Source organism: Micromesistius poutassou, assembly GCF_964030765.1.
Source record: "Micromesistius poutassou genome assembly, chromosome: 22".
NCBI lineage: Eukaryota > Metazoa > Chordata > Actinopteri > Gadiformes > Gadidae > Micromesistius > Micromesistius poutassou.
The window spans coordinates 7,395,448-7,416,878 of NC_140292.1; the positions used below are offsets into that span (position 1 = coordinate 7,395,448).

Sequence of the window (21,431 nt, forward strand, 5' to 3'; positions counted from 1 at the left end):
GCGGGCTGCACGGGTCGGTCTGGAGGTGTCGGGGCCGCTCGCAGAGGGCAGCTCGACCTGTCACATTGGGCGTCACCTGCGGGGGTTGACTTTATTTTTTTTTGTTGAATGTTATTGAGGATAAGATGTGAGATGGGTGAATTGGGTGTCACCGTGTCGTACGGGGTAGTCATAAGTATCAAGCTAGATTTGATATCTATTTTTAGAGTTAAAAGATCATGATCCAAGTCCACATGTAAACAATTGATTGACCTCAACTGTCATCATTTATAAAATACTACTCATCTTGGTTTATTTATTATATATACTCATACTACTACTCATATATAGGTAGAAGTTATTCATGTATTTTTCACCTGAGGTCATAACATTGATCATGATAATACATATATACATATATATATACGATAAAACGACTCGGATCCAAACAACAACTCCACCAAACTGACCTCAAAGGCCTGTCCCCAGAGCTCAACGAGACCACGGAGAGCTTCTTCCCCAAAGTGTTCAACGCCCGCAAGAACAACTTCCAGAGAGCGCCTTGCTCAAGGTGGCCCCTGCCCAGCGGACCCAAGCGCTTCCACATCTTCTGGGGTGAGCAGCTCAGTGAGACACACACACACATGCACACGCACGCACGCACACACGCACGCATGCACACACACGCACGCATGCACAAAATAACACACACACAAAATAGCACACACACACACACACACACACACACACACACACACACACACAAAATAATACATACACACACACAGGTATCTCTTCATCTGCCCACGGGCTTCCACGATGGAGCAAACTCCAGGCTGAAGGGTTTATCTGGGAAGAGTGGGTCCAGGCTGATATGGAGGAGAAGGGAGCTTCAAGGAAAAGCATTATCGCCCTCTCATTCGTCTACTCCCTGGAATGACTCTTCAGTGAACCGCTCGTTTTATGAGCTAGTTCAGGGTATTGCCCTTTCTTTACCTTGTCCTCACACAATCTGTTCCACTTCCAGAAACAGAGCGTATGTACCGAGTAATAAAAAATAAACTGACCAGACCATATTTTTTCGTTTTATTAATTTGCTCGGCTTGCATTATGATTTCTCTTATGACTCCCCAACCAATCAGGGAGCGGTCTAATGTCTAAATGTTGTCATACAGAGGCAGGCGCAGTCAACCAGAAACACATCTTCTCACAGCGCACGAAACAGATACATGCTTCATTTTCTGAAATGCTTAAAATGTTCTGTAAACCAGCTTTTTTTTTTTTATGTTTGAAGAGTCCCTGCGTTGCTGAGTCTCTCCTACATGTCCACTGTCCTCAGGCTACCAGAGGCAGCCCGCGGAGCAGGGCCGGCGATGGCCCCTGGGTCCCGCGGGCTTCACGCTGGACGCCCTGGACCTGGCGGACATGCGCGGCTGGCTCTTCGACGTGGACCTGGTCATCATCTACATCCACTCCGTCAACTGGATCCTGGCCTTCCTGCTGCTCTGTTTCCTGCTCTACTTCTTCTTCTCCTGAAGCCCTCCCAACCCGGTGACCGGCGATCCCAATCGGGCCGGTCGACTTTCTTTCCCTCTTTCTCTCTCTCTGTTTCAGAGGTTTGTGGGGTCAGGCACTGTTGCCTCGTCGATCTGTTGTTGTTGTTGTTTTAGATGTTTTGAGCACCTGCCTTTTCACTTTGGGCTTCAATCACTTTTGAAGCTTTTGAAATCCCCCCCTCTGCAGGAACGTGCAGGGGGGGGGTTAGAGCAGGGAAAGTCGGAGATCGATCGGTCCCCTTTGTAGCGGAAGGTTTATACTTCTTTGTCGGCGCGTTGGCCGAAGATCCACGGAAAGACTCGTAGACTTGGACCCGCCCCTTTTATTCTGAACAGATGTGCATCCTCCCGTAGCTTAGCAACGCATCGCTCATCTCTAAAAAGAGACGCGCTGAGGAAATGCTGACGGATTGAGCGGGGGAACGGATATCTGGCGATGTAGTGGTTTTGTTTTGGACCCGACAACCGGACTACAGTGAATGGACCGGGAACACGATTTTTTTCAGTTGGGTGAAACACACCAACAGATCTTCAGCACAACATGGGATGATTTTAAAGAAACATTGATTCATTGGAGCCTGGGTGAGGAAAGGCAAGACTGAGGAGGAAGTTTGTTAGTTTATGTATATTTAAGGCTGGAAAACTATACTGTGCCCTTTGTGTACATGTCAGTGTGACGTGCAGGTGTAAATCACCTTTGAGAAAGTCTTGTCTCTGCACGGTGTCATGGACATGGATTGAATACGAACCAGGAGAGGACCCAAATGTGGAAGTCGGTGGTCGGGTCAGAAATCGATTGCATGACTGCATGTTTGGTTGCATCAGTGGTCACTTAAATTGACTGCAGGTAAGATTTATGAGCTATTATTAGTTAGAAATGCCATAGCCATCCCTCAGCTATTAGTGAGTCAAACGCTCTGAGAATCTCATCATTATTTCAGAGAATTTAGATTTCAGACTGCGCCTGGCTTATTTATGACCATTCAGGGCATCTCTACCATATTGGTTTAGAGAATACGTCTTGCCTGTCAATCACAGGTCTTTGAATGAAACACTTCTTAGTGGCTGAGAAATGTAGGGAGAGAGCAGAGATGGGAGTGAGAAGGGGTGTTCAGTTTCAAATATTTCTCTCTTATGCTCTTTTCTGCTCTCGCTCTTGAATTCTTTAATATATCCAACAGCAGCTTTAAAGTAGGACAGTAAGAGAAGAATCTGACAGGCAAGAACACTATTCTAGTGCTCTAAAAAACCTGGTTTCACAAATCAGACTTCAGATTAACAATCTAGAGAGATTGTAAAACACACTACACTGATGGGCAGGTCATGTCAGGTTATGTTTCTATGATATCTATGGTATGGATTATGTCTTATTGTTTTTGTAACGTGTCACTGCCCATCCCTATATGGATTACTGACTTTTGCCACCCATCTATCTCTTTCGTGAGTCTCAAAGCCAAGGTGTTGCGGTCTGGATGTATGAGGCTAATACCTGGTTTAGAATGAAGTGCATCTTCATGCTAAATATGGGATATCTCTCCGTAGGGATATGGCAACAAGTTGATTTGCTGGGTTTCTCAAGGGGCTGTTTTTTTGTTGGCCAACCTGTTGGCCAATGGCAGATGGCATTCTATAGTAGGCTATCAGTGTTTGTTGGGGCGGTGTGCAAATACCTTAAGCACCTCATCGTGCTTATGCGTGGTTTGTCCGTATCTCTCCCGCGCACACAATACAACAATGTTGTAGAAAAATGTTGAATGTGTGCGCTGCCGACGCCCCGAGGTGTCATTACACCAAACGTACACTAGAGGGCGACTTATCTACCGTGAGTCAGAACCCCAGAGTTGTTGCTGTTGTTCCGCTGGAATACCCGACGATTATGGTTGATGCTACAGCAACTGGACCTGCTCCCATGTTAAACTCCACTGTGCCTTCTGCAGCCATGCCCTCTACACATCACTAATGGAACATCACAACGAAAGGGTTTTCCTCTATCTTCATGGATTTTTCTTTGGAAAAAAACGGAATATGCCTGCTGATTTGTTGTACACTTTTTTGGTTTTGGTTCTACATTGCAAATGTGTTTGATAGTCCCGTCCCCAGAATGGGGGGTACCCAATAACCCAGGGGGTGCAGAAGACCCCCCAGGTGGACGGTCCCGTCGCAGAGCGGCTGTGGAGAAAGTGTACATCTCACAACACTCAATCCTTCATGCCGTGGTCGTGTTCCTGCTCCAAGACATTGCCAATCCCACGCCTCCTTTTTTGAGTGACAAGTTGAAAACCTATCAACTGCCAGAGAGGGGAGGGGTGGCACTCCTTCATATTTGTGGACACTTGTGGATCTTTTGTCGATAATATGGAGATACGTTATAAAAGGCATCCAGTGATGTATCCAAACCATCAGCCAATTCACCACCATGCCCTACCTTACCTTATAAAGTACTGTACCTGACCATGTATCCTACCTTGCTTTACCCTTGACTCTTCATCGGGTAAACCCTCAACTTACCACATCTTACCATATCTTACCGTACCAGCCCATGCCTTACCTGTCCTCAGCTGTTTGCACTTTTTGCATTATAGGCCTACGATTCATGAGAGGCTCATTAGCATTAGCAACGTAGCTTTACTTCATGTCATGTTCATAGTGGTAGTGCAAATACAGGGGCACACCCTGTTTTTTTTTGTACAATAGAGCCACCGTTGCACATTATTGACAAAACATTTTAGTCAACCTTGTTCTTAAACATAATGCTACGGTTAAGCTTCTCTGTCTGGATAAAGGACAGTTGAGTAGTTTAGACGTGTGGAGTTAGGTTCTTCATCTTGTTATTTTCATCACCACTTCATAACAAATCACATGAATTGCATTTGGTTTTGAATTGTTGAAATAAACAGTTTCTACTGCTACAGTTGCTACTTTCTACTTTATGTCTCATGAAGGGAAGACTTACTTGCACACACAAAATGTTAAACGCATTGTAATGACATGATAACTATACTGAAGAATATTCGTAGAATATATCTTGAATTAAAAAAAACTTTACAATAACAAAACATTAATGTATACAGTATTACGTAGGTTATACCTGTATGCATATGTAAACAGACATAATATTTGAGTTGACCTACAATAAATAGGCTATACATTGTTTAACCTAGTGTAGGACTATATCATTTCTAATATTAAAAAACAATTCAACTCAACTGACACACACATAGGTTATTGCAATTTTACATGCGGCTGCTTTTCCAAGTCCTTTTTTTTTTTTTTTTTTTTTTTTAAAGATAATGCAACCTCATTTTTTATTAATGGTAGTGATATTTTTGATACAAAATGGGATCATTTATATTACATATAGAGCAAACGACGAGGTCTAATTATCTTGAAGACTATAGAGCTACCGCAACCATAACATTAATTTTTCACACTCTTTTTAGGAGCACGGCTATTTGGGGGCCTGACCTGGGCTATGGATAGATCCTTTTTGACCACTGATTCTTCCAAATGGTTAATGAACTGTCAAAATATGACAGATTGTGTGTGTGTGTGTGTGTGTGTGTGTGTGTGTGTGTGTGTGTGTGTGTGTGTGTGTGTGTGTGTGTGTGTGTGTGTCTCTCTCTCTCTCTCTCTCTCTCAGTCTCGCTCTCCCTCCTCCCTCCCACCCTCGGCCTTCAGGGGAGGTGAAGGTGACTCTCTTCGCGGCAGAGAGAAGGAGATGCAGATCGGGCTGCTGCGGGAGCCCGTCCCAAAGTCGTCCTCAGCCGTCCTACTCAATACGCTCGCTTCTGCTGCTGCTGCTGTTGCTCATTCAATTCCGTTATTATAATAACTGAAAGCAAAACTGTTCACGCTATTTACGGCGGATTGAGTGCGGAAGGGTGCGTGCGTGTGTATGCATGTGTTCTTCTGCACCGTATGGGCGTCAAAAACGCCCCAGATCTGCAGCGGCGGCAGCGAACATTTTGCAGAGCGGCAAGCCGTCGCTGTGTGATCTGGACGGGGGAGAGAGCGACGAGGCTCCGCTGGAAGCTCCTGGAGCTCCGGGGGCGATGGAGGACAGTCGGATGGTGAGATTGGCGACAGAGCACGGGCTGGAACTGTTGTGGCTTTTATTGAGATGCACGATTATTTTTTTATTTGTATTATCGTTTGCGTAGCTAACAAATGTTATAGCCGACGTGCAAAAACAATCGCGGGATACGATCTGGTTTAGCTATGTGATACGCAATAGCCTACGTGCAAATTGTTATGGTTCAATGTCCATTGATCAAAAATCTCTGATCTGTTCAAACAGAAATAGCCTTTGACAGTGCCTGCGATGTATAACTTACAACAACAACAACAACAACAACAACAACATATTCCATCCATCGGTCACCGCTCCAGATGGTAGACCGTTGGGGGTGTTGAATATCAAGAAGGGTCATGCTATTGTTTTGATCAGACTGTGCAGGAGTTCAACACGCTGGTGGCCCTGTACCGGGAGCAGGTCATCTCGGTCGGGGAGATCTCCAGCGACTGTCCGTCCCTGCGGATCCAGATGCACCACACGCGCACCAAAGGGTGCTCCATGGCGCGAGCCGCCCACCACGACCTCGCTGTCATATCTGGGTCAGGGTATGGATAGAAGATTGATTTGTGATTGACTTGAAACACAAACTTTCAAGAGTATTACACACACATGGGCAGAAATACATTTTCCAATGGTATGAAAAGTGGTTTGTTTGATCGTTGGAGAAGAAGACATCTCTCTCTCTCTCTCTCTCTCTTTCTCCCTCCCTCTCCATCCCGCTACCCGATGATGATGATGATGATGTTTGCTGGTGGTGGTGGTGGTGGTGGTGGTGGTGATGGTTTGGTGGTGGTGATGGTGGCTATGCAGGCCAGAGGACGGGGAAATCCAGCCTGAGATCTGCAGGCTCTTCATCCAGCTCCAGTGTTGCCTGGAGATGTTTGTGACGGAGATGCTGAAGTCCTTCTGCCTGCTGGGGGTCCTGAAGCTGCACCGGAGAGGTACACGCACACACACACACACACACACACACACACACACACAATGCATGCATATTCAACACACATACACACACACACACACACACACACACACACACACTCAACGCATGCATATTCAGCATACACACACACGTCACACACAACCTCAATGCATGCATATTCAGCATACACACACACGTCACACACAACCTCAATGCATGCATATTCAGCATACACACACACACACACACACGCACACACTCAATGCATGGATATTCAGCACACACACACACACACACACACACACTCAAGGCATGCATATTCAGCACACAAACGCATACTCAGGGGCTGTAGAAGAGGCTCCACGGAAACTAGGCATGGCACATTGAGCTCGTATCATAGCGCACATGGGAACGTCAGTCGGTTTGTTTGGGTGTTTTGCTGCATCGGAGCGGAGGGATTTGGAGATATGCTGGCACTCCAGCACCCAAGGTCATTCTAACCCTCCCACCGTCGGTCAATGGCAAAAAAAGTGTAGCGTTGCTGTGTGAGCAGCACTGTGGGCGAAGAACCATGATAACCTTCAATGGGTTTGTGACGTGTTGCATTGTGAAAAGGTGGCCAGTCATTCGCTGACTGCGTCACACAGGACTGAGTGACGGTTGAAATAGTGGCAGAGAGTTCACTTTAAAGCAAGCGAGCGACGCCAACGTGGCTCGAGTTGAGCGACATCGGGTCTCCCTGACACAGAGGCCTCCTCCTGAACTCGTCCAGCTGTCCTGCCCGCTTGCATCTACTGTAGTTGCAACCCGCATCCTAGCAACAGGGCCAGCATTAGTTCTGATATTCCTTGCTTAACCCATAGGGACAGTATGGTACCACTGACCCAACGCCTCACACTGCTTTACATCGTTTTGGTTTATAGGCTCTAGTCTAGCTGTGGCAACCAGGGAATTAGGTGTTTCTTTTGATTGTGCCCCTCATAGGAAAGGACATGTATGCAGAGGCCAGAGTGGATTTCAAAGTGGATGAGAGCTCTGATGTCCCCATTCTGGACGACTCCTCCTCCTCACCCCTCTTCAACCACCAGGACCCGTGGCTGGTGGGCACCGATATAGACAACATTGAGCGGTACGGACACACTTTGTTTGTTTGGGGCATTAGCGTAGCGTAGTAGTGGCTCTACTGATGCTGTGTTGATGAAAACATTTTTTGTATTTTATGTATTTGTTTGATGAGAATGTAAAATTTATATTGTATAGGAGTATTTGAACATACATAAAAAATGATAAAAATAAAATAAAATAATAATATATAATAATAAAAAAATGTTTCATTGTGCTTAAAAATATATTTATACTTCACATCTGACTTTCCAAGCAAAATGTTGAAGTCATGTCCTTTTTTTTTTACCATACTTATTTACAGGCACCTTTTTAGGTATTCATGCATTTATTCTTTTGATGTACATAGGGACATGCGTGAGATGCGAAATCTTCTCAGCAAACTCAGGGATGCTATGCCATTACCGCTGAAAAACCAAGGTATGCCAGACAGTTTCAGGTCTTCATCATGAAGAGTACAGCAGGATGAACAACTACATATACATGGCGTACACATACCATACCACTAGAGGTCGTTGTTCCCCAGACAGCACTATAGGCGTCTAGAGCGGTAGCATATCAAAAGACCTGCTAATGTTTTGCGACTGACCTAGAGCAAATCAGTTATTTAGAATTATCCACCCGTTAAGGCAAGTTGGGTCTCCATGGAGATGGGATATCGGAATTACGATTGTGGAAATAATACAAAATAGACCAATGCGACTTGAATTTCTGACCATTCACATACAACGTCCGCATTACTTTTTCATGCGGGGATTTTGGTTAAGTGACAACATCTTGGCGTCGCAAGAAGTGCATACAATTTGAGTGAGGAGTTACACGTTTTTTTTTGGTCGTTTTTTTTCGCCATCACGTAGTTGAATTCTTACGATATCAGTGAGAAACGTCACAAGTCAAGTATACTAGGTAATCCCACCATTGTGTCCTCTGTACCCCACAGATGACAGCAGTCTGCTGAATTTGACTCCACATCCACTGGTGGCGCAGAGAAAGCGGCGTTTCTCTGGCCTCTGTTGCGTGGTGTCTGGCTAACTAGAACCCCTGGGATCCATTCTCCTGCGGCCCCAAAGAAGGTCTTCACACTGTTATCTTCTGTCTTTGTTCATTCATTTATTAATTCCTACATTCATTGGAGCCTCTAGGTCAGAAATCTTCCTGATTCACACTCACATGGCCACAAAACGTCTTCACAATTATATTACTTGATTCATTGGTTCATTCATGTTATTTCAGTATTTTTTCCAGCAGTATTTGCCATGTTTCTGGGTTCTCCATAGTTATGTTATGTTGTCAGGTCAGTGTAGGCCCCATTGCGGTTGAATTATTTGTATATAACACATTCTCCTATATGCTGTTATCATGCAAAACTCTCATAGAATCAACACCTTGCTATTTCTGTATGTGTAAGTGAAATATCATTGAAAATTGTACATCAAGTATGTATGAGCCATATTTATTTTTGTTTTATTTCCATTGCCCCCCGCAAGGGGGCGTTGTTGGCCCACATGGGTTTCAAGAGTATTTGTATGATCGGGAACAGGTCAGAGGCATGTTGGTCAGGCATTAAAACCCTTCATTTATTCTGGATTCATACATTTTGTTTTGTTTAATTTATGAAGATCTAATTGTCAAGGGCCTATTGTCTCAAATAAAAAGCAGGAAACAAAGCCAGCGCATGGGACCTGTCTATAGCCTATCTCAGCCAGCACAAAGAGTTAATGGAAACCTCTATATATGATATATATGTGTGCAATACTTATGCCAAATGAGTTTATTGCTGGCTTTGTCTAAATGTTGGCTTTTTCGACATGATTCTAAATGGATTCAGATTTCCCGCTCTGTCTCTTTAGTCTTCCATCATGTTCTCCATCACAAAGGCTTTTAAAAACAATATTTATTTTGAATAATGCTTCCATGATAATGACAACAACGACAACAATGATATCTATACCATAATCATAACTCCGATGATAATGATACTTTTAAAGCTAGGGTAGGCAATTTATATGCTATTTTGAAAGTACAGCATCCAACCGAAAAATCCCACTCCTCCATTCTGGCCTCCCTCCAAAGCCACTCCCACAAAACACATGACTAGCTCGCTGGCTTTAGTAAAGTAAAAAAAAGTTCAGTGACAAAAGATCCGCCTAGCCTTGTTGAAGACTCCGGTCATGCACAGAGCAGAATGAAAGGATTGGACAAGGGTATTTCAGGCCTGCGACAGCCACAGATATTTTCAAGAATTGTAACAAAAATGTAAAAAAAATGCTTCTGAAATAAATAGCCTACTCTAGCTTCAAGTATGATGCAGATTTGTTTTAATTATATTGCTAGCCCCACCACTGTGAACATATTTGTGTTTGTTGATATCCTAGTGCATTCCATCTTGACCCACGATAAGCATTTTGCCCATCTTCTATCTTCAGATTGTATTGAAATAACATGACTATTTATTAAAAACCCTTTTTTTCACAGAATGTAAGAAGTGTGTGTTTGTTGCACTGTTACACTGTTAATCTCTGTGCTTGTCTTCATTAGTTGCACAGCTTTAGCATGCATCATGTAAGCATTTTTACTGCAGAATCAATGTGTTTTATTCTTTGGACATCGTCAAACTGACGGCTGCAATAATTATACTGTATATATATTTTTGTACAAAAGTGTTCTTCAGATGAAACACAGGCTTACATTCGATTTTTAAGTTAATAAAGATTTGTTATTTATCATCAACATCACACAGGAAGTAAACAATAATTGTAGTATTCATACATTTAACAAAAGTATTTCAGGAACAATGCCTCGTTGTTTTTTGTTTGATGTAGCCTAAGGACCTAGGACAAAAGTATTTCAGGAACAATGCCTCGTTGTTTTTTGTTTGATGTAGCCTAAGGCCCTAGGACTTTCTGAACAAGCAATTATCCTGACATCATCATTATCAACTATAGTTATCAGTCCATATTAGGCCTGTATGTGTGGATGAATAGACTATGCACTAACCAATGTAGTTTTGATAGCAGTAGAGAATCAAATCCACACAAACACAAAACGTGGCCCCATCATTAGCACAATCCTGACATTATTCCTCCCTGTTGACACTTGGAGCTGTCAAGAACCGTCTGCCTCCTGAGAAAGTCCAGTCGAAGAGCCTTCCCGAAAAACCCAACAGATAAGAAGGCGGTTGTGCAAGATGTTAATTATTTTGTTGTTTTTATGTTTTATCCCACGCGGGAGATCAAGTTTTTTCCATAAATAGCTAAACTCGGACACGTTCTTGAGGTTGATTGCTTAGTGTTGCAGCCGAGGTGTTTAAACTCTTGAGTCTCTGCAGTGTGGGCCCGCACCAGTCCTTCGGTGAGTTTGCTTTTTGTTTTAAAGAAGTTGTTTTTCACCTCACGTTTTATATTATGCTCCGTCTCATAGCTAAGCTTTGATCCACTTCCTATGGCAATTGTGCAAATTATGCTGAACATAAATTAATAAATTGGTGGAATATGTAATTTAATTGTTAAGCGATTACTAGGAAAACATGGAAATCAGTGTTTAACAAATGGTAACAATGATAATGTGCTGCATTATATCACTGTTCTGGATAATATCAAGTTACATTTGTGTTTAACATTTTAAAGCTGTTCTTCTCTCCATCTTCATGTTATGCACATTATCTATGAGTATGATTCATGAATACTATCCAAAACTCACAGCATCCAAATAAACAGGAAAAAACATCCCTTCATTCTCCAAGAAAACACACAGTAGAGTACAGTGCAGTGACTTCAAGGTTCCCGTTTCGGTTGTTTGCCATTGGTTAGCCAGTTTCCATGGCCGCCCTGGTGCTGCTGCTGTTCCAGATCCTGGCATGTCTGTCACCAAGTCTGGCTTGCTTCTGCGAACGCTACCCCTGGGCAAGCTGGTCCGCCTGCTCCAGAACCTGCAATTATGGCACGCAACTAAGATTCAGGTACGAACAAATAGACATAGACACTTAATTAAAGGAGAACCAAGCACCCTGACCGTGCCTTTAAATTCAGGCCGAATGAAATGATTGGACGAGCTTATTACAGGCGTGCAACCGCCACAGATGGTGTATTATTTAAAAAACAACATTTGCCTACATTGCCTACCCTAGCTTTAATGACCAGCCAATCAGAGGTGACACATGCAATAGCACTTGTTTAACTTATAGAGGGAGTCATCTGCAAACCAATGAACAACAGGGTTCTCTTTTAAAACAACTTACTTTTTGTATGGCACATTTACGACAGATTGAGGCCTTTAATTCGGACCGAATATGATAAACATCTGAATATATATAGCCTATACATTTGAACACGTTTTTAATTTAAGTTAAACTCTGGAAAAACAACAACATTGCGTCCTATGAAAAACACATTATATAGCGAAACATAAACCTGCACTATGTTACTTTTCTACTGCAGCTATTTACTCCAATATAAAAAAAAACTCGTTTTAAGATTGAATTACTATAAATATAGTTATAAAAGCTCGAGCTCTGAAGCACATCGTTTTATTTTTATTTTCTATTTTCATTTCTCTGATGCAAATGGAAGATTGATTGATGATTGAACTAGCAACCCCTTATCATGTCATATTGTTTTGTGGGGGAACAAAACTGAAACCATTTATTGCACGTTCTTTCGGCAGGCAATTCCAATATGATAACTATTTCTGGAAGAACAGCTGCAATCACTTCTGCGAAAAGGACGACCAACGATCTTGTAACGAACAGGCCTGCCCCATCTCATGTCTGCTCACTGAGTTTGGAGAATGGTCAAAGTGCTCGCCCTGTGCAAAGAAACAGGCAAGTACACGCACACACACACACACACACACACACACACACACACACACACACACACACACACACACACACACACACACACACACACACACACAGACACACACACACACAGGATTTCGTCCCATCCAAGTAGGTCTTTCCAGGAGTGCTCTTTCTTGATAAACCTGACAGGAAAGCTCTTTATTTGTCCAAGGCAGAAGGCCTACCAGATGATTTGCATTCAAGCCGTTTAGAGTTTGTTCCCCAGTCGTTTTTATCCAGAGCCACTTAGAAATGAGTTTGAGAACAATATAAATTGAAATAGCTACAAAAACACAAGTGGCTTTATTTGCGAAATATCAACAAGTGGACAGAGTGCAGAGCACCTATTAGGAAACGGAAACTTGTATCGCGAGATTTGATCGTTTTCTTTCACTGTTCCCGCGTCGTAGCTCCGCACGCGCTCCGTCCGGCGGCCCTCCCAGTTCGGCGGGGAGGCGTGCAGCGAGGTGCTGACGGAGGACCGGGACTGCCACCCCGACACCGAGTGCCGCATACCGGAGGTCAACTGCAGAGAACAGTTTAAATGTGACAACGGTAGGCCATGCGAAAGGCTACACGCTGAGCTGAGGTTCATGAGTGGCAGCGTTATCCCGGTCTCCCGCCACGCAATTTCTGAAGAAGTACTTGACAACGAAACATATAACGGAATCAGATATCCCTCCGTCGGAAGTCCCTCCCCCCCTCGCCGCTAAACCCATTTAACTGGAAGTGTTGTCCTCCATCTCGTCTTCCATGTGCACACTTACGTAGTGACTCATCTCATGATGACGTTCTATTTGTGTCTCACGCACACAAGGCCGCTGCATGAACTCAACGCTCAGGTGCAACACGCAGAACGACTGCGATGACAACTCCGACGAGAGGGACTGTGGCGGTGTTTTCCAGAGCATCTGTCCCAGAGAGATCCGCACGCCGCCCGGGTCCGACCTGGTGGCCAACGGGTCAGTGACGATAGCGTCATCCCTAGAACTGGAATCTTTCCAAGTTGTTTTGATGTTTTCCATGTTGTTTTCTAAATTATTTTACTTTACATAAGCTCCTTCCACATTATAGAAAGGATTTAAAGTCATAGGAATGTGTAGCCCAAAGCAACAATTTAAAATAGAATTGTTTAGAACTTTATCTCATCTTTGCAATAAACGTTGAATGTATTCTGTTGTTGTAATCTCTATAACCTGGGGTTTCCTCGGATCACGCCCCCCCCCCCCCCCCTGCAGACTTTTCCCAGCTTTCCTGTGTGAATGACTGTGGGCATGTGGCGTGTGTTCAGGTTCGATGCCATGGCGGAGGCGTCCCGGGGCGTGGTCCTCAACAACAGGTTCATGGGGGAGGGGGAGTGCGTGGTGAAGCGGCCTGCTTCCATCCTGCTCTACTACCGCGCGCCTCACAACTTTGAGCACTTTGAGATCAAGGTGAGTCACTCGTACGCGCGCTGCCCTCTCCCTCTTTGTCCTCCCTCGGTCTGATTCCAGCATTGTCCCACCTCCTCCAATCGGATCCATCCGCTCCACCCAGTTGCACCAATGGGAGGCGTGCTGCCTAGAGCAATTTGAATACTGCTGTTTTTTTTTCGCTGTTTCTCCCTCTCCTTCTGGTGACTTACTGGAGGCACTACTGGTTTCTCTGGGAGCTAAGCAGACCAGAGGGTGCTGGGAGTCAATGTTGGCCAGGAGGGGATGCTCATCTCAAAGAGTGCAGTCTTTCAGATGACACCTTAAACCATTGGTTTACCCTAAATTTTGGTTCACTTCAAGTGCCTTGAAAAGCGCCATATCAATGCAATTGATTATTATAAAGTTGTCCACTGTTTGTGTGTGTGTGTGTGTGTGTGTGTGTTGTATTTCTAAAGGTGGGAGTCACCGATGACTTCCTAGAACAGGCCCGCCCAGTGACGACTTCGAAACTGAGTGTGACGAGTTCAGACAAACCAAATTTATTTTTTATTTTTTTCAAGATCGGCCACCGCAAAGCCTTTGACGCTTCAAGGAAGAAGGCACGCAATCACACACACCTACACCTGCGCACACACTGCGCATGCAAACACACCAGTTGCAAAACATAAGTTTGCTCTGTACGTAACATAGGATACACTTTACATCTGTGATCTGTGACAGTGTGATTACACAAGTAAGTTCTGTGTAATAAGCAACGTTACACGCAAGTTCCACACGAGATATCAACAAATATCGAAAGCTAATGTCAGCAATCTCCTGCGACCCCATATGCAAATCAGGGGACCCCAACTTGGCCCCCGACCCCAAGGTTGGGAACCATTGCTGTAATGTTAAGTCTTACCAAAAAATATGCATATTCCATTTGACACTATTATCCAAAGTATCCTTAAAGTACCATGAGCTTACATCTTTGTCCACCAAGTCAAGATGTCCTCCTCCTCCTCCTCCTCCTCCTCCTCCCCCTCCTCCTCCTCCTCCTCCTCCTCCTCCTCCTCCTCCTCCTCCCCCTCCTTCTCCTCCTCCCCCTCCTTCTTCTCTTCCTCCTCCTCCTCCCCCTCCTTCTCCTCCTCCTCCTCCTCCTCCCCCTCCTCCTCCTCCTCCCCCTCCTTCTTCTCCTCCTCCTCCTCCTCCTCCTCCTCCTCCTCCTCCTTCTTCTCCTTCATCGTGCTGGTCCTGCTCCTCAGGACTCCACCATGTTCAGCGTGCACCAGGTCCTGCCCGTGGCCACGTTCAGAGTGCGGAGCCCGCGCGACCTGGTCCTGTCCGGGCCCTTCCTCCAGTACCTCAACGCGCTGCCGCTGGAGTACAACTACCCGCTGTACCGGGACATCTTCCGGCGCTTCGGGACCCACTACTACAGCTCGGGGTCGCTCGGGGGGGAGTACGAGATGATTTACCAGTACGACACGGAGACGGTCAGCAGCTCAGGTGGGGATCAGCTGTGAATGAGGAGGGGGACGGGAAACAGCTCCCCCTGCTGGTTGCAGTCACCACCCCCCACCCCCCCACCCCCCCAGATGAATCCCATTGTTTTTCCCATAGAGAGTTTTTAAGTAATTATTCATTCTTTTAAATATATGTATTTAAAGTGTTGTACTCATTCCCCTGTGGTATGCGTTTTGTTCATGAATGTTGTTCATCCCAACTAGCCATTGTCTTATATTGTCTGATGTCTTTATTTTGTTTTTCCTCCTTTAGGAGACCAATCAGATGCGTTTTCCCAATGTATTCATAAGGAGAATTTGCAATTTTATTTCTTCTACACAAAGTACACCAGCAGTAGAAGGTGCACAAACACCGTGATGACTGAAAAATACCAAGGTATGTTTCTATGGATTTTAATTATTATGATAGGGATTTATAAACAACATGTTTATCGAATAATACAATGAAACAGAGTGATCCTCGACCCTTGCCGTCTCTTCTAGCGAGCTCTCAATGCAGTCACTGCAACGAGTGTGTGGCCCGAAAAAGTGCTATTGTTTACATTGCAAAACAAATGACATCGGTTACGGCTCTACAAGTGAACCCCGAAGAGACAAAACTGTGATTTGATCAGCAAGACTCTGCCTCTGGCTTCATAAGATATCCCCCCTCCCCCTCCCCTCCCCTCCCTAGGGTCTTACATGAACGCAGCCAAGAAGACTTACTCCCTGGTGCAAGGAGGACAGACCAGGGAAGCAGCTAAGCTGGCTTGGCAGAGTGACGGGCCCAGGCCCCCTAGGGCGGCTTACAACGACTGGACCCAGTCGGTCATCCAGAACCCTGTTGTGGTGGATTACAAGGTCCGCACTGCTTTTATATCTAATATAATGGAAATCCTTTATTTATTATTTTTTTTAATATTAATATTGAGAACCCTGTCGTGGTGGACTGTGCGAGTGCCTCTGTGTGTGTGTGTGTGTGTGTGTGTGTGTGTGAGTTTGTGTCTCTGAATGCGCATGAGTGCATGTCTGTGTGAGTGCCTCTGTGTGTGTGTGTGTGTGTGAGTGCCTCTGTGTGTGTGTGTGTGTGTGTGTGTGTGTGTGTGTGTGTGTGTGTGCGCGTGTGTGTGTGTGTGCCCAGCTGCGGCCCCTGGTGGAGCTGGTGCGGGGCCTGCCGTGCGCCGCCACCAAGCGGCGCCTCCTGCGCCGGGCGCTGGCGTCCTACCTGGAGGAGTTTGACGTGTGTCAATGCGCGCCGTGCCCCAACAACGGGCTGCCCGTGCTCTCAGGCACCGAGTGCAAGTGTCTGTGCCGGACGGGCACCTTCGGCCCCAACTGTGACCAGAGGTCCCCGGGCTACACAGCAGGTGGCCCCTCCCTCACCCCGCCCCCCGTTAAAACTTTTCGACCAATGGGAGAGTCCCTTCTCCACGTGGGAAAAAAAGTATCACTTCTGCTTCTGTTTTGGCGTATTGTTATTTGTTTGTTTTTTTTGTATTTTATTTCATGCTTATTTTAGTGAGTGTTGTTTTTCTTGGGTGCTTTCTTGGATGATTGTGCACGTAAACATATATCTATGTGAGTTGATTTCTTTTTTCTTTGTATATGGTGTGTGTGTATGTGCATTTGTGTGTCTTTGTGTGTGTGTGTGTGTGTGTGTCTTTGTATGTGTGTGTGTGTGTGTGTGTGTGTGTGTGTGTGTGCGTGCGTGCACGTGCCTGTGTGTGGGAGTGTGTGTGTGTGTGTGTGTGTGTGTGTGTGTGTGTGTGTGTGTGCATCCCTGCATGTGTTCCCGTGTGTGTGCATCATGTATCCGTGTGTGTGTGTGCGTGTGCGCGGACATGCATGTGTGCCCATGTGTGGGCTTTTGTGTGTCTTTGTGTGTGCGTGTGTGCCCAATCCATGTGCTTGTGTGTATGCGTGCGTGCGTGTGTGTGTGTGTGTGTGTGTGTGTGTTCTGCCAACAGAGGGCGTGGACGGCTCCTGGAGCTGCTGGGGGCCCTGGGACGAGTGCGGAGCGGCCATGAAGAGGCAGAGGAGCCGGCGGTGTGATAACCCCGCCCCGCTGAGGGGGGGGCAGGCCTGCCGGGGAGCCAGGGTGGAGAAGGAGCCCTGCCACATCTCTATCTTCCAGAAGTAGGCTCAGAGGAGGACTGCAGTGATACTAGTAACGTCGTTGATAATAATACATGGGGAGGGAGGGAGGGAGGGAGGGGGAGGAGGGGAAAGATGGAAGGAAAGTAGGAAGGGAGGAAGGGAGGGAGATAGAGGAAAGAAAGAAAGACAAACAGTGTGTATTTGTATTCGATCCGAAGACAGGCTACATGTGACAACGATGACGACTTCACGGTGGGCTGGAGGGACGAGCTGCCGCCCGGCGTGGTCGGGTGTTTGAGACCCAAGAGGCCGGCCAACAGCTACCTCCTGGTGAGTTCACCCCCCCCCCCCCCCCGCCCACAAAGCCCAGCCCAAACCCAACCGGAGCACGAGGATTCTCACAGTGTTTTTTCGCTTCAAGTTCGTCTTCGGTATTCGCTCCGGATAGCGAGCGTAGAAAACAACACGCTATGCTCGAGTGTATCTCTCCTCCCGCCGTTCGACTTTGACCCTCTTCGCTCCGACCTCCTCAGAAGGGGAAGCAGTACTACGAGGTGGGGGAAGACGAGGAGTTCCAGTGCTTCACGGGCTTCGAGAACGAGGGCTCTCCGTTCATCCACTGCCTTCCCGATCTCACCTGGGGCCAACCCGCCGGACAGTGTGTCAGTAAGTCGGGATCGCTTCGAACAAATGTCTCCTTTGTGCGGCCCGCTGGGTACAGCGCGTACCAATAAGGCTCTGTCCTTACGGCAGCGACCCGGGTTTGATTCCAGCCTCTCTCTCTCTCTCTCTCTCCCCCATACCTTCCTGTCTAACTCTCACTGTGTCTGTCATGAATAAAGCATAACAAATGCAAAAATAATCTTGCATTTAAACTTTGGTTATTTTATGCGGATAAGAAGCTTGTTCTTATGATGTGTTTTCTATTGCACGTAGCTTAATACTTTCACGGTTCTACACAGGTTCCTAGCAAAGATTTGGGCTGTTTTGATTGGGTTGGGCGGGTTTTAAGTTGTGATCGGGCTGAAAAAAAACTCTCAACTCTCTGATCTGGCAACACTGACCAACCCCCCCCCCCCCCCCTCTCCCCCTGCTGTGCCACAGGGATGGTGTGTGAGGCCCCCTCCAACATCCCAGAGGAGCTGGAGCTGTACCCCAACAAGAAGGAGTACCGGGTGGGGGAGTCGGTGGGGCTGAACTGCAAGGCCGCCGGCCGGGTGCCCGCTCCCCTGGGCTGGACCAGGTGCACCGTGGGCCTGCTCTGGGTCCCCGCCGTGCCCACAGACCTGCACTGCGTGGACGGTAACGGCGCTCGGACTAGGGGCTTTGAAGCCCGGTCCCCGTCCTGATCTCTGATTCGATTGGTGATCTGGAATGAAGGGGAAAGTGGTGAATTTGTGAGGCGGAGGATTGTCGTCTGCTTAAGAAAAGAAATGCAAAGTAAACATTTTCCGAGGACGTTGTTTGGGAGATATTCCTCGTGTATTTATTGGGAGATTTTGAATGAAACATCATTATGTTGATGGTATTTACTCATTCTCTTAATTTCATCCTAACAATCTGAGCACTAAAAGCATAACAACAATAACTGCCACAACGATGATGTAGAAAAACATGTTGCTTGTAACGATGAGCTCCCAGGCTGTGTGTGTCCCAGCTAGCTCACATCCGTTTGTCCTGCGTGACTGTCTGTCCATTTAGCAAAACCCTACGTCCCCGAGAGGCGATGTGGCCCCGGACAAAGGCGCCAGGGCCCCGAGTGCGTCTGTGTCGACCGAGAGAGCTGCCTGTGAGTTTCACAGGAAAACAGACACGAAGAAAGATACATTTCTTTATCACAAGTGAAAGCTGGTGGTGCGCTGTTGAATAGCGTGTGTGTGTATGTGTGTGTGTGTGTTTCTGTGTTGTGAGTGTTTTTAAAGTGATGTGTAGGAAGGGGAGGGGTGCTCAAGCTAAACAAATCTACATTTGTGTAGCCCCTAACACAAACACAACATACACATAAACACAATCAGTAAAATATCAATACACAACTTTTTTTATTGGTGTGTATGTGTGTGTGTGGGACTACATAACAACCTGTGTGTATATAAACGTCTGTTCCCGTCCTCATGCCCGTCTCTCCTGCAGTTCCTACCAAGAGGACCTGTGCGCCCTCAACGTGGACCTGGACGCCCTCGTGCCCATGTCCACCTGTTCCCTCCGAGCCGCCCGTTGCCACGGCGACCCCATCGCGTTCGCCAACGCGGGCCGATGCGACGACGACGAGAGCCACCTGGACTGGGTCAGGTTCCGGGCCCGCATGGCGAACCGCAGCGCCGCCGCGGAGCCGTGCGGCGAGGACGTCTGCTACGACTGGGAGACGTGCGACGGTGAGGCCTCCCCTGTCGGCGTTGTGATTGAAGGGTTTACAGGGGTGCCCCCCAGGTGGTTCACCGGGGGAGAGTGCGTACCATTAAGGCCCAGTCCTTACCAAAGCGACCCGGGTTCGATTCCTGCCCGTGGTCCTTTGCTGCATGTCTTCCCCTCTCTCCCTCCCGTACCTTCCTGTCTTACTCACTCTACAATAAAATGGATAAAAACCTAAAAATCTGTACAAAATAATTTACAAAAAAGATTATGTATATATTTAAAAAGGAGGGAAAAAGAAGGAGAACTGCTCGTGTCAGGGTGTCTTGTGATGTATTAGGGTGCTGCGTTACGCGCTGCTCTGCAACTGTTTCCAAACCGAGAAATGATGCAAAAGGAAGGAGGGGAGGGAGGAGGAGAGGGAGGGAGGAGGGCGGGAGGGAGGGAGGAGGGGAGGGACGAGGCAGGGAAGGAAAAGTAAAGGAGGGAGGAGGTAGGGAAGGAGGATTAATGGAGTGAGGAGGAGGAGGAGGAGGAGTTGAGAGAGGAGGAGGGGAGGAGGATGGGAGGCAGTTGGACCGTCGACGACATCCGTACGATTTCAAGACACAAACCCCTGGCCGCTGAATCTCCTGTGGCGGTCCCCCGTCATATCAGAAAATAGCCGAGCTTGGCGGTTCAGTCTTTAAACAAAAGCGGTCGTATTCTTATGCAACAAGTACAAGGAAGTTGTTGCTTCATCGTCAACAGCTTTCTCGTACGCGTATCGTCTCATAGAGCTTGAATGTCAACGTGTTCCTTTCATGTTCGTCGACGACAAACGACGGGAGAGCTACCGGCTTCACCGAAGACAACAGGGACGACAGCGTGCTCTCGGAGAGCACCTGACTCCAGCGCGTTCCTTAGGACTTTTGGACTCTTTGACATCTCCTTTTCCCCCTCGTCTCTGTAGGCCCGCCCGGCGGGCGCCGCTGTCTGTGCCACCCGCCCACCGCCTGCCCCCGGAACCAGGAGCCGACCTTCTGCGTTCAGCTGGCCAGCAAACGGAGGAGAACGACCAGCCTCTGCCTCATGGCCGCGCTGAGGTGCTCGTCGATTCAGATGGAAATGCTCAACGAGGGGCCCTGTGCGGCCGCCTGAGTCCGCCGCGGACCAGCCACGCTGTCGACGCACCACGGCGTCTTTTGATAGGCCGGCACCATCGCTCATGGTCATTGTGACGTCACTATGTAAAACAATTGTTTGTATTATAATATATATAATATATATAAACACTAATACGTTAATACATTTTATAATGTATATAAAATGTATTTATGACTGTAGATGTTAACGATGCAACATTTCAACTAGCTCGTAGCATTTAATCACCTGGACATATCTGTAGGCACTGCTGATCGATGATGTGATTTCAAGGCTGTTATCAATTAAACAAAATCCTGTAACTGCTATATTCTACAAGTAAACAATGCTGGCCAGCCCGTACCTCTCTTTGTTTACAAGAATCTTACTATGGACCCTCCTAGAGCCCCTTCCCCTCAAGCCACCCAGCTAGCAGAGCTACGCTAGTTCATGCCACGCAGTGGCAGTCG

The 21,431-nt window shown here is 46.7% G+C and overlaps 3 protein-coding genes across 4 annotated transcripts in view; all 3 read left to right on the forward strand.

The window, feature by feature from the left end:
* Positions 1-4,270, forward strand: part of rnf180b (ring finger protein 180b) — a 9,598-nt gene extending 5,328 nt beyond the window's left edge. Inside the window, exons 7-8 of the mRNA XM_084486804.1 lie at positions 469-594; positions 1,319-4,270. Of these exons, the coding sequence (XP_084342930.1) occupies positions 469-594; positions 1,319-1,515 (323 nt within the window). The 3' untranslated portion in view covers positions 1,516-4,270. The remainder of the gene's footprint in view (positions 1-468; positions 595-1,318) is intronic.
* A 1,283-nt stretch (positions 4,271-5,553) lies between these two features.
* Positions 5,554-8,700, forward strand: LOC311367843 (regulator of G-protein signaling 7-binding protein B-like). Its single transcript, XM_084486679.1, has 6 exons — positions 5,554-5,605; positions 5,983-6,155; positions 6,421-6,551; positions 7,517-7,661; positions 8,004-8,074; positions 8,595-8,700. Exons 1-6 carry the CDS (start codon positions 5,588-5,590, stop codon positions 8,684-8,686), a joined length of 630 nt encoding a protein of 209 aa, XP_084342805.1. The 5' UTR covers positions 5,554-5,587; the 3' UTR covers positions 8,687-8,700.
* Positions 8,701-10,863: 2,163 nt separating this feature from the next.
* c6.2 (complement component 6, duplicate 2) lies at positions 10,864-21,320 on the forward strand. 2 transcript variants are annotated; one of them, XM_084486978.1, is made up of 18 exons: positions 10,864-11,004; positions 11,452-11,612; positions 12,317-12,473; positions 12,905-13,049; positions 13,312-13,456; positions 13,786-13,927; positions 14,365-14,508; positions 15,154-15,397; positions 15,668-15,790; positions 16,088-16,254; positions 16,535-16,760; positions 17,361-17,529; positions 17,709-17,820; positions 18,024-18,156; positions 18,595-18,792; positions 19,192-19,279; positions 19,621-19,862; positions 20,792-21,320. In XM_084486978.1, the coding sequence occupies exons 2-18, from the start codon at positions 11,473-11,475 to the stop codon at positions 20,977-20,979; spliced, it is 2,763 nt and encodes a 920-aa protein (XP_084343104.1). In that variant the 5' UTR covers positions 10,864-11,004; positions 11,452-11,472; the 3' UTR covers positions 20,980-21,320. The 2 variants fall into 2 exon arrangements, with proteins under 2 accessions (XP_084343104.1, XP_084343103.1); XM_084486977.1 differs by having other exon boundaries at positions 10,891-11,005; positions 11,397-11,612.
* Positions 21,321-21,431: the final 111 nt, after the last annotated feature.

Coding starts and splice junctions, on each gene's coding strand:
- LOC311367843 (XM_084486679.1), top strand. Junction 6,156..6,420: donor GCTGTCATATCTGGGTCAGG/GTATGGATAGAA, acceptor GTGGCTATGCAG/GCCAGAGGACGGGGAAATCC. Junction 8,075..8,594: donor ATTACCGCTGAAAAACCAAG/GTATGCCAGACA, acceptor TGTACCCCACAG/ATGACAGCAGTCTGCTGAAT.
- c6.2 (XM_084486978.1), top strand. CDS start 11,473: ATGGCCGCCCTGGTGCTGCTGCTGTTCCAGATCCTGGCATGTCTGTCA. Junction 12,474..12,904: donor CGCCCTGTGCAAAGAAACAG/GCAAGTACACGC, acceptor CCCGCGTCGTAG/CTCCGCACGCGCTCCGTCCG. Junction 14,509..15,153: donor TTGACGCTTCAAGGAAGAAG/GCACGCAATCAC, acceptor CCTGCTCCTCAG/GACTCCACCATGTTCAGCGT.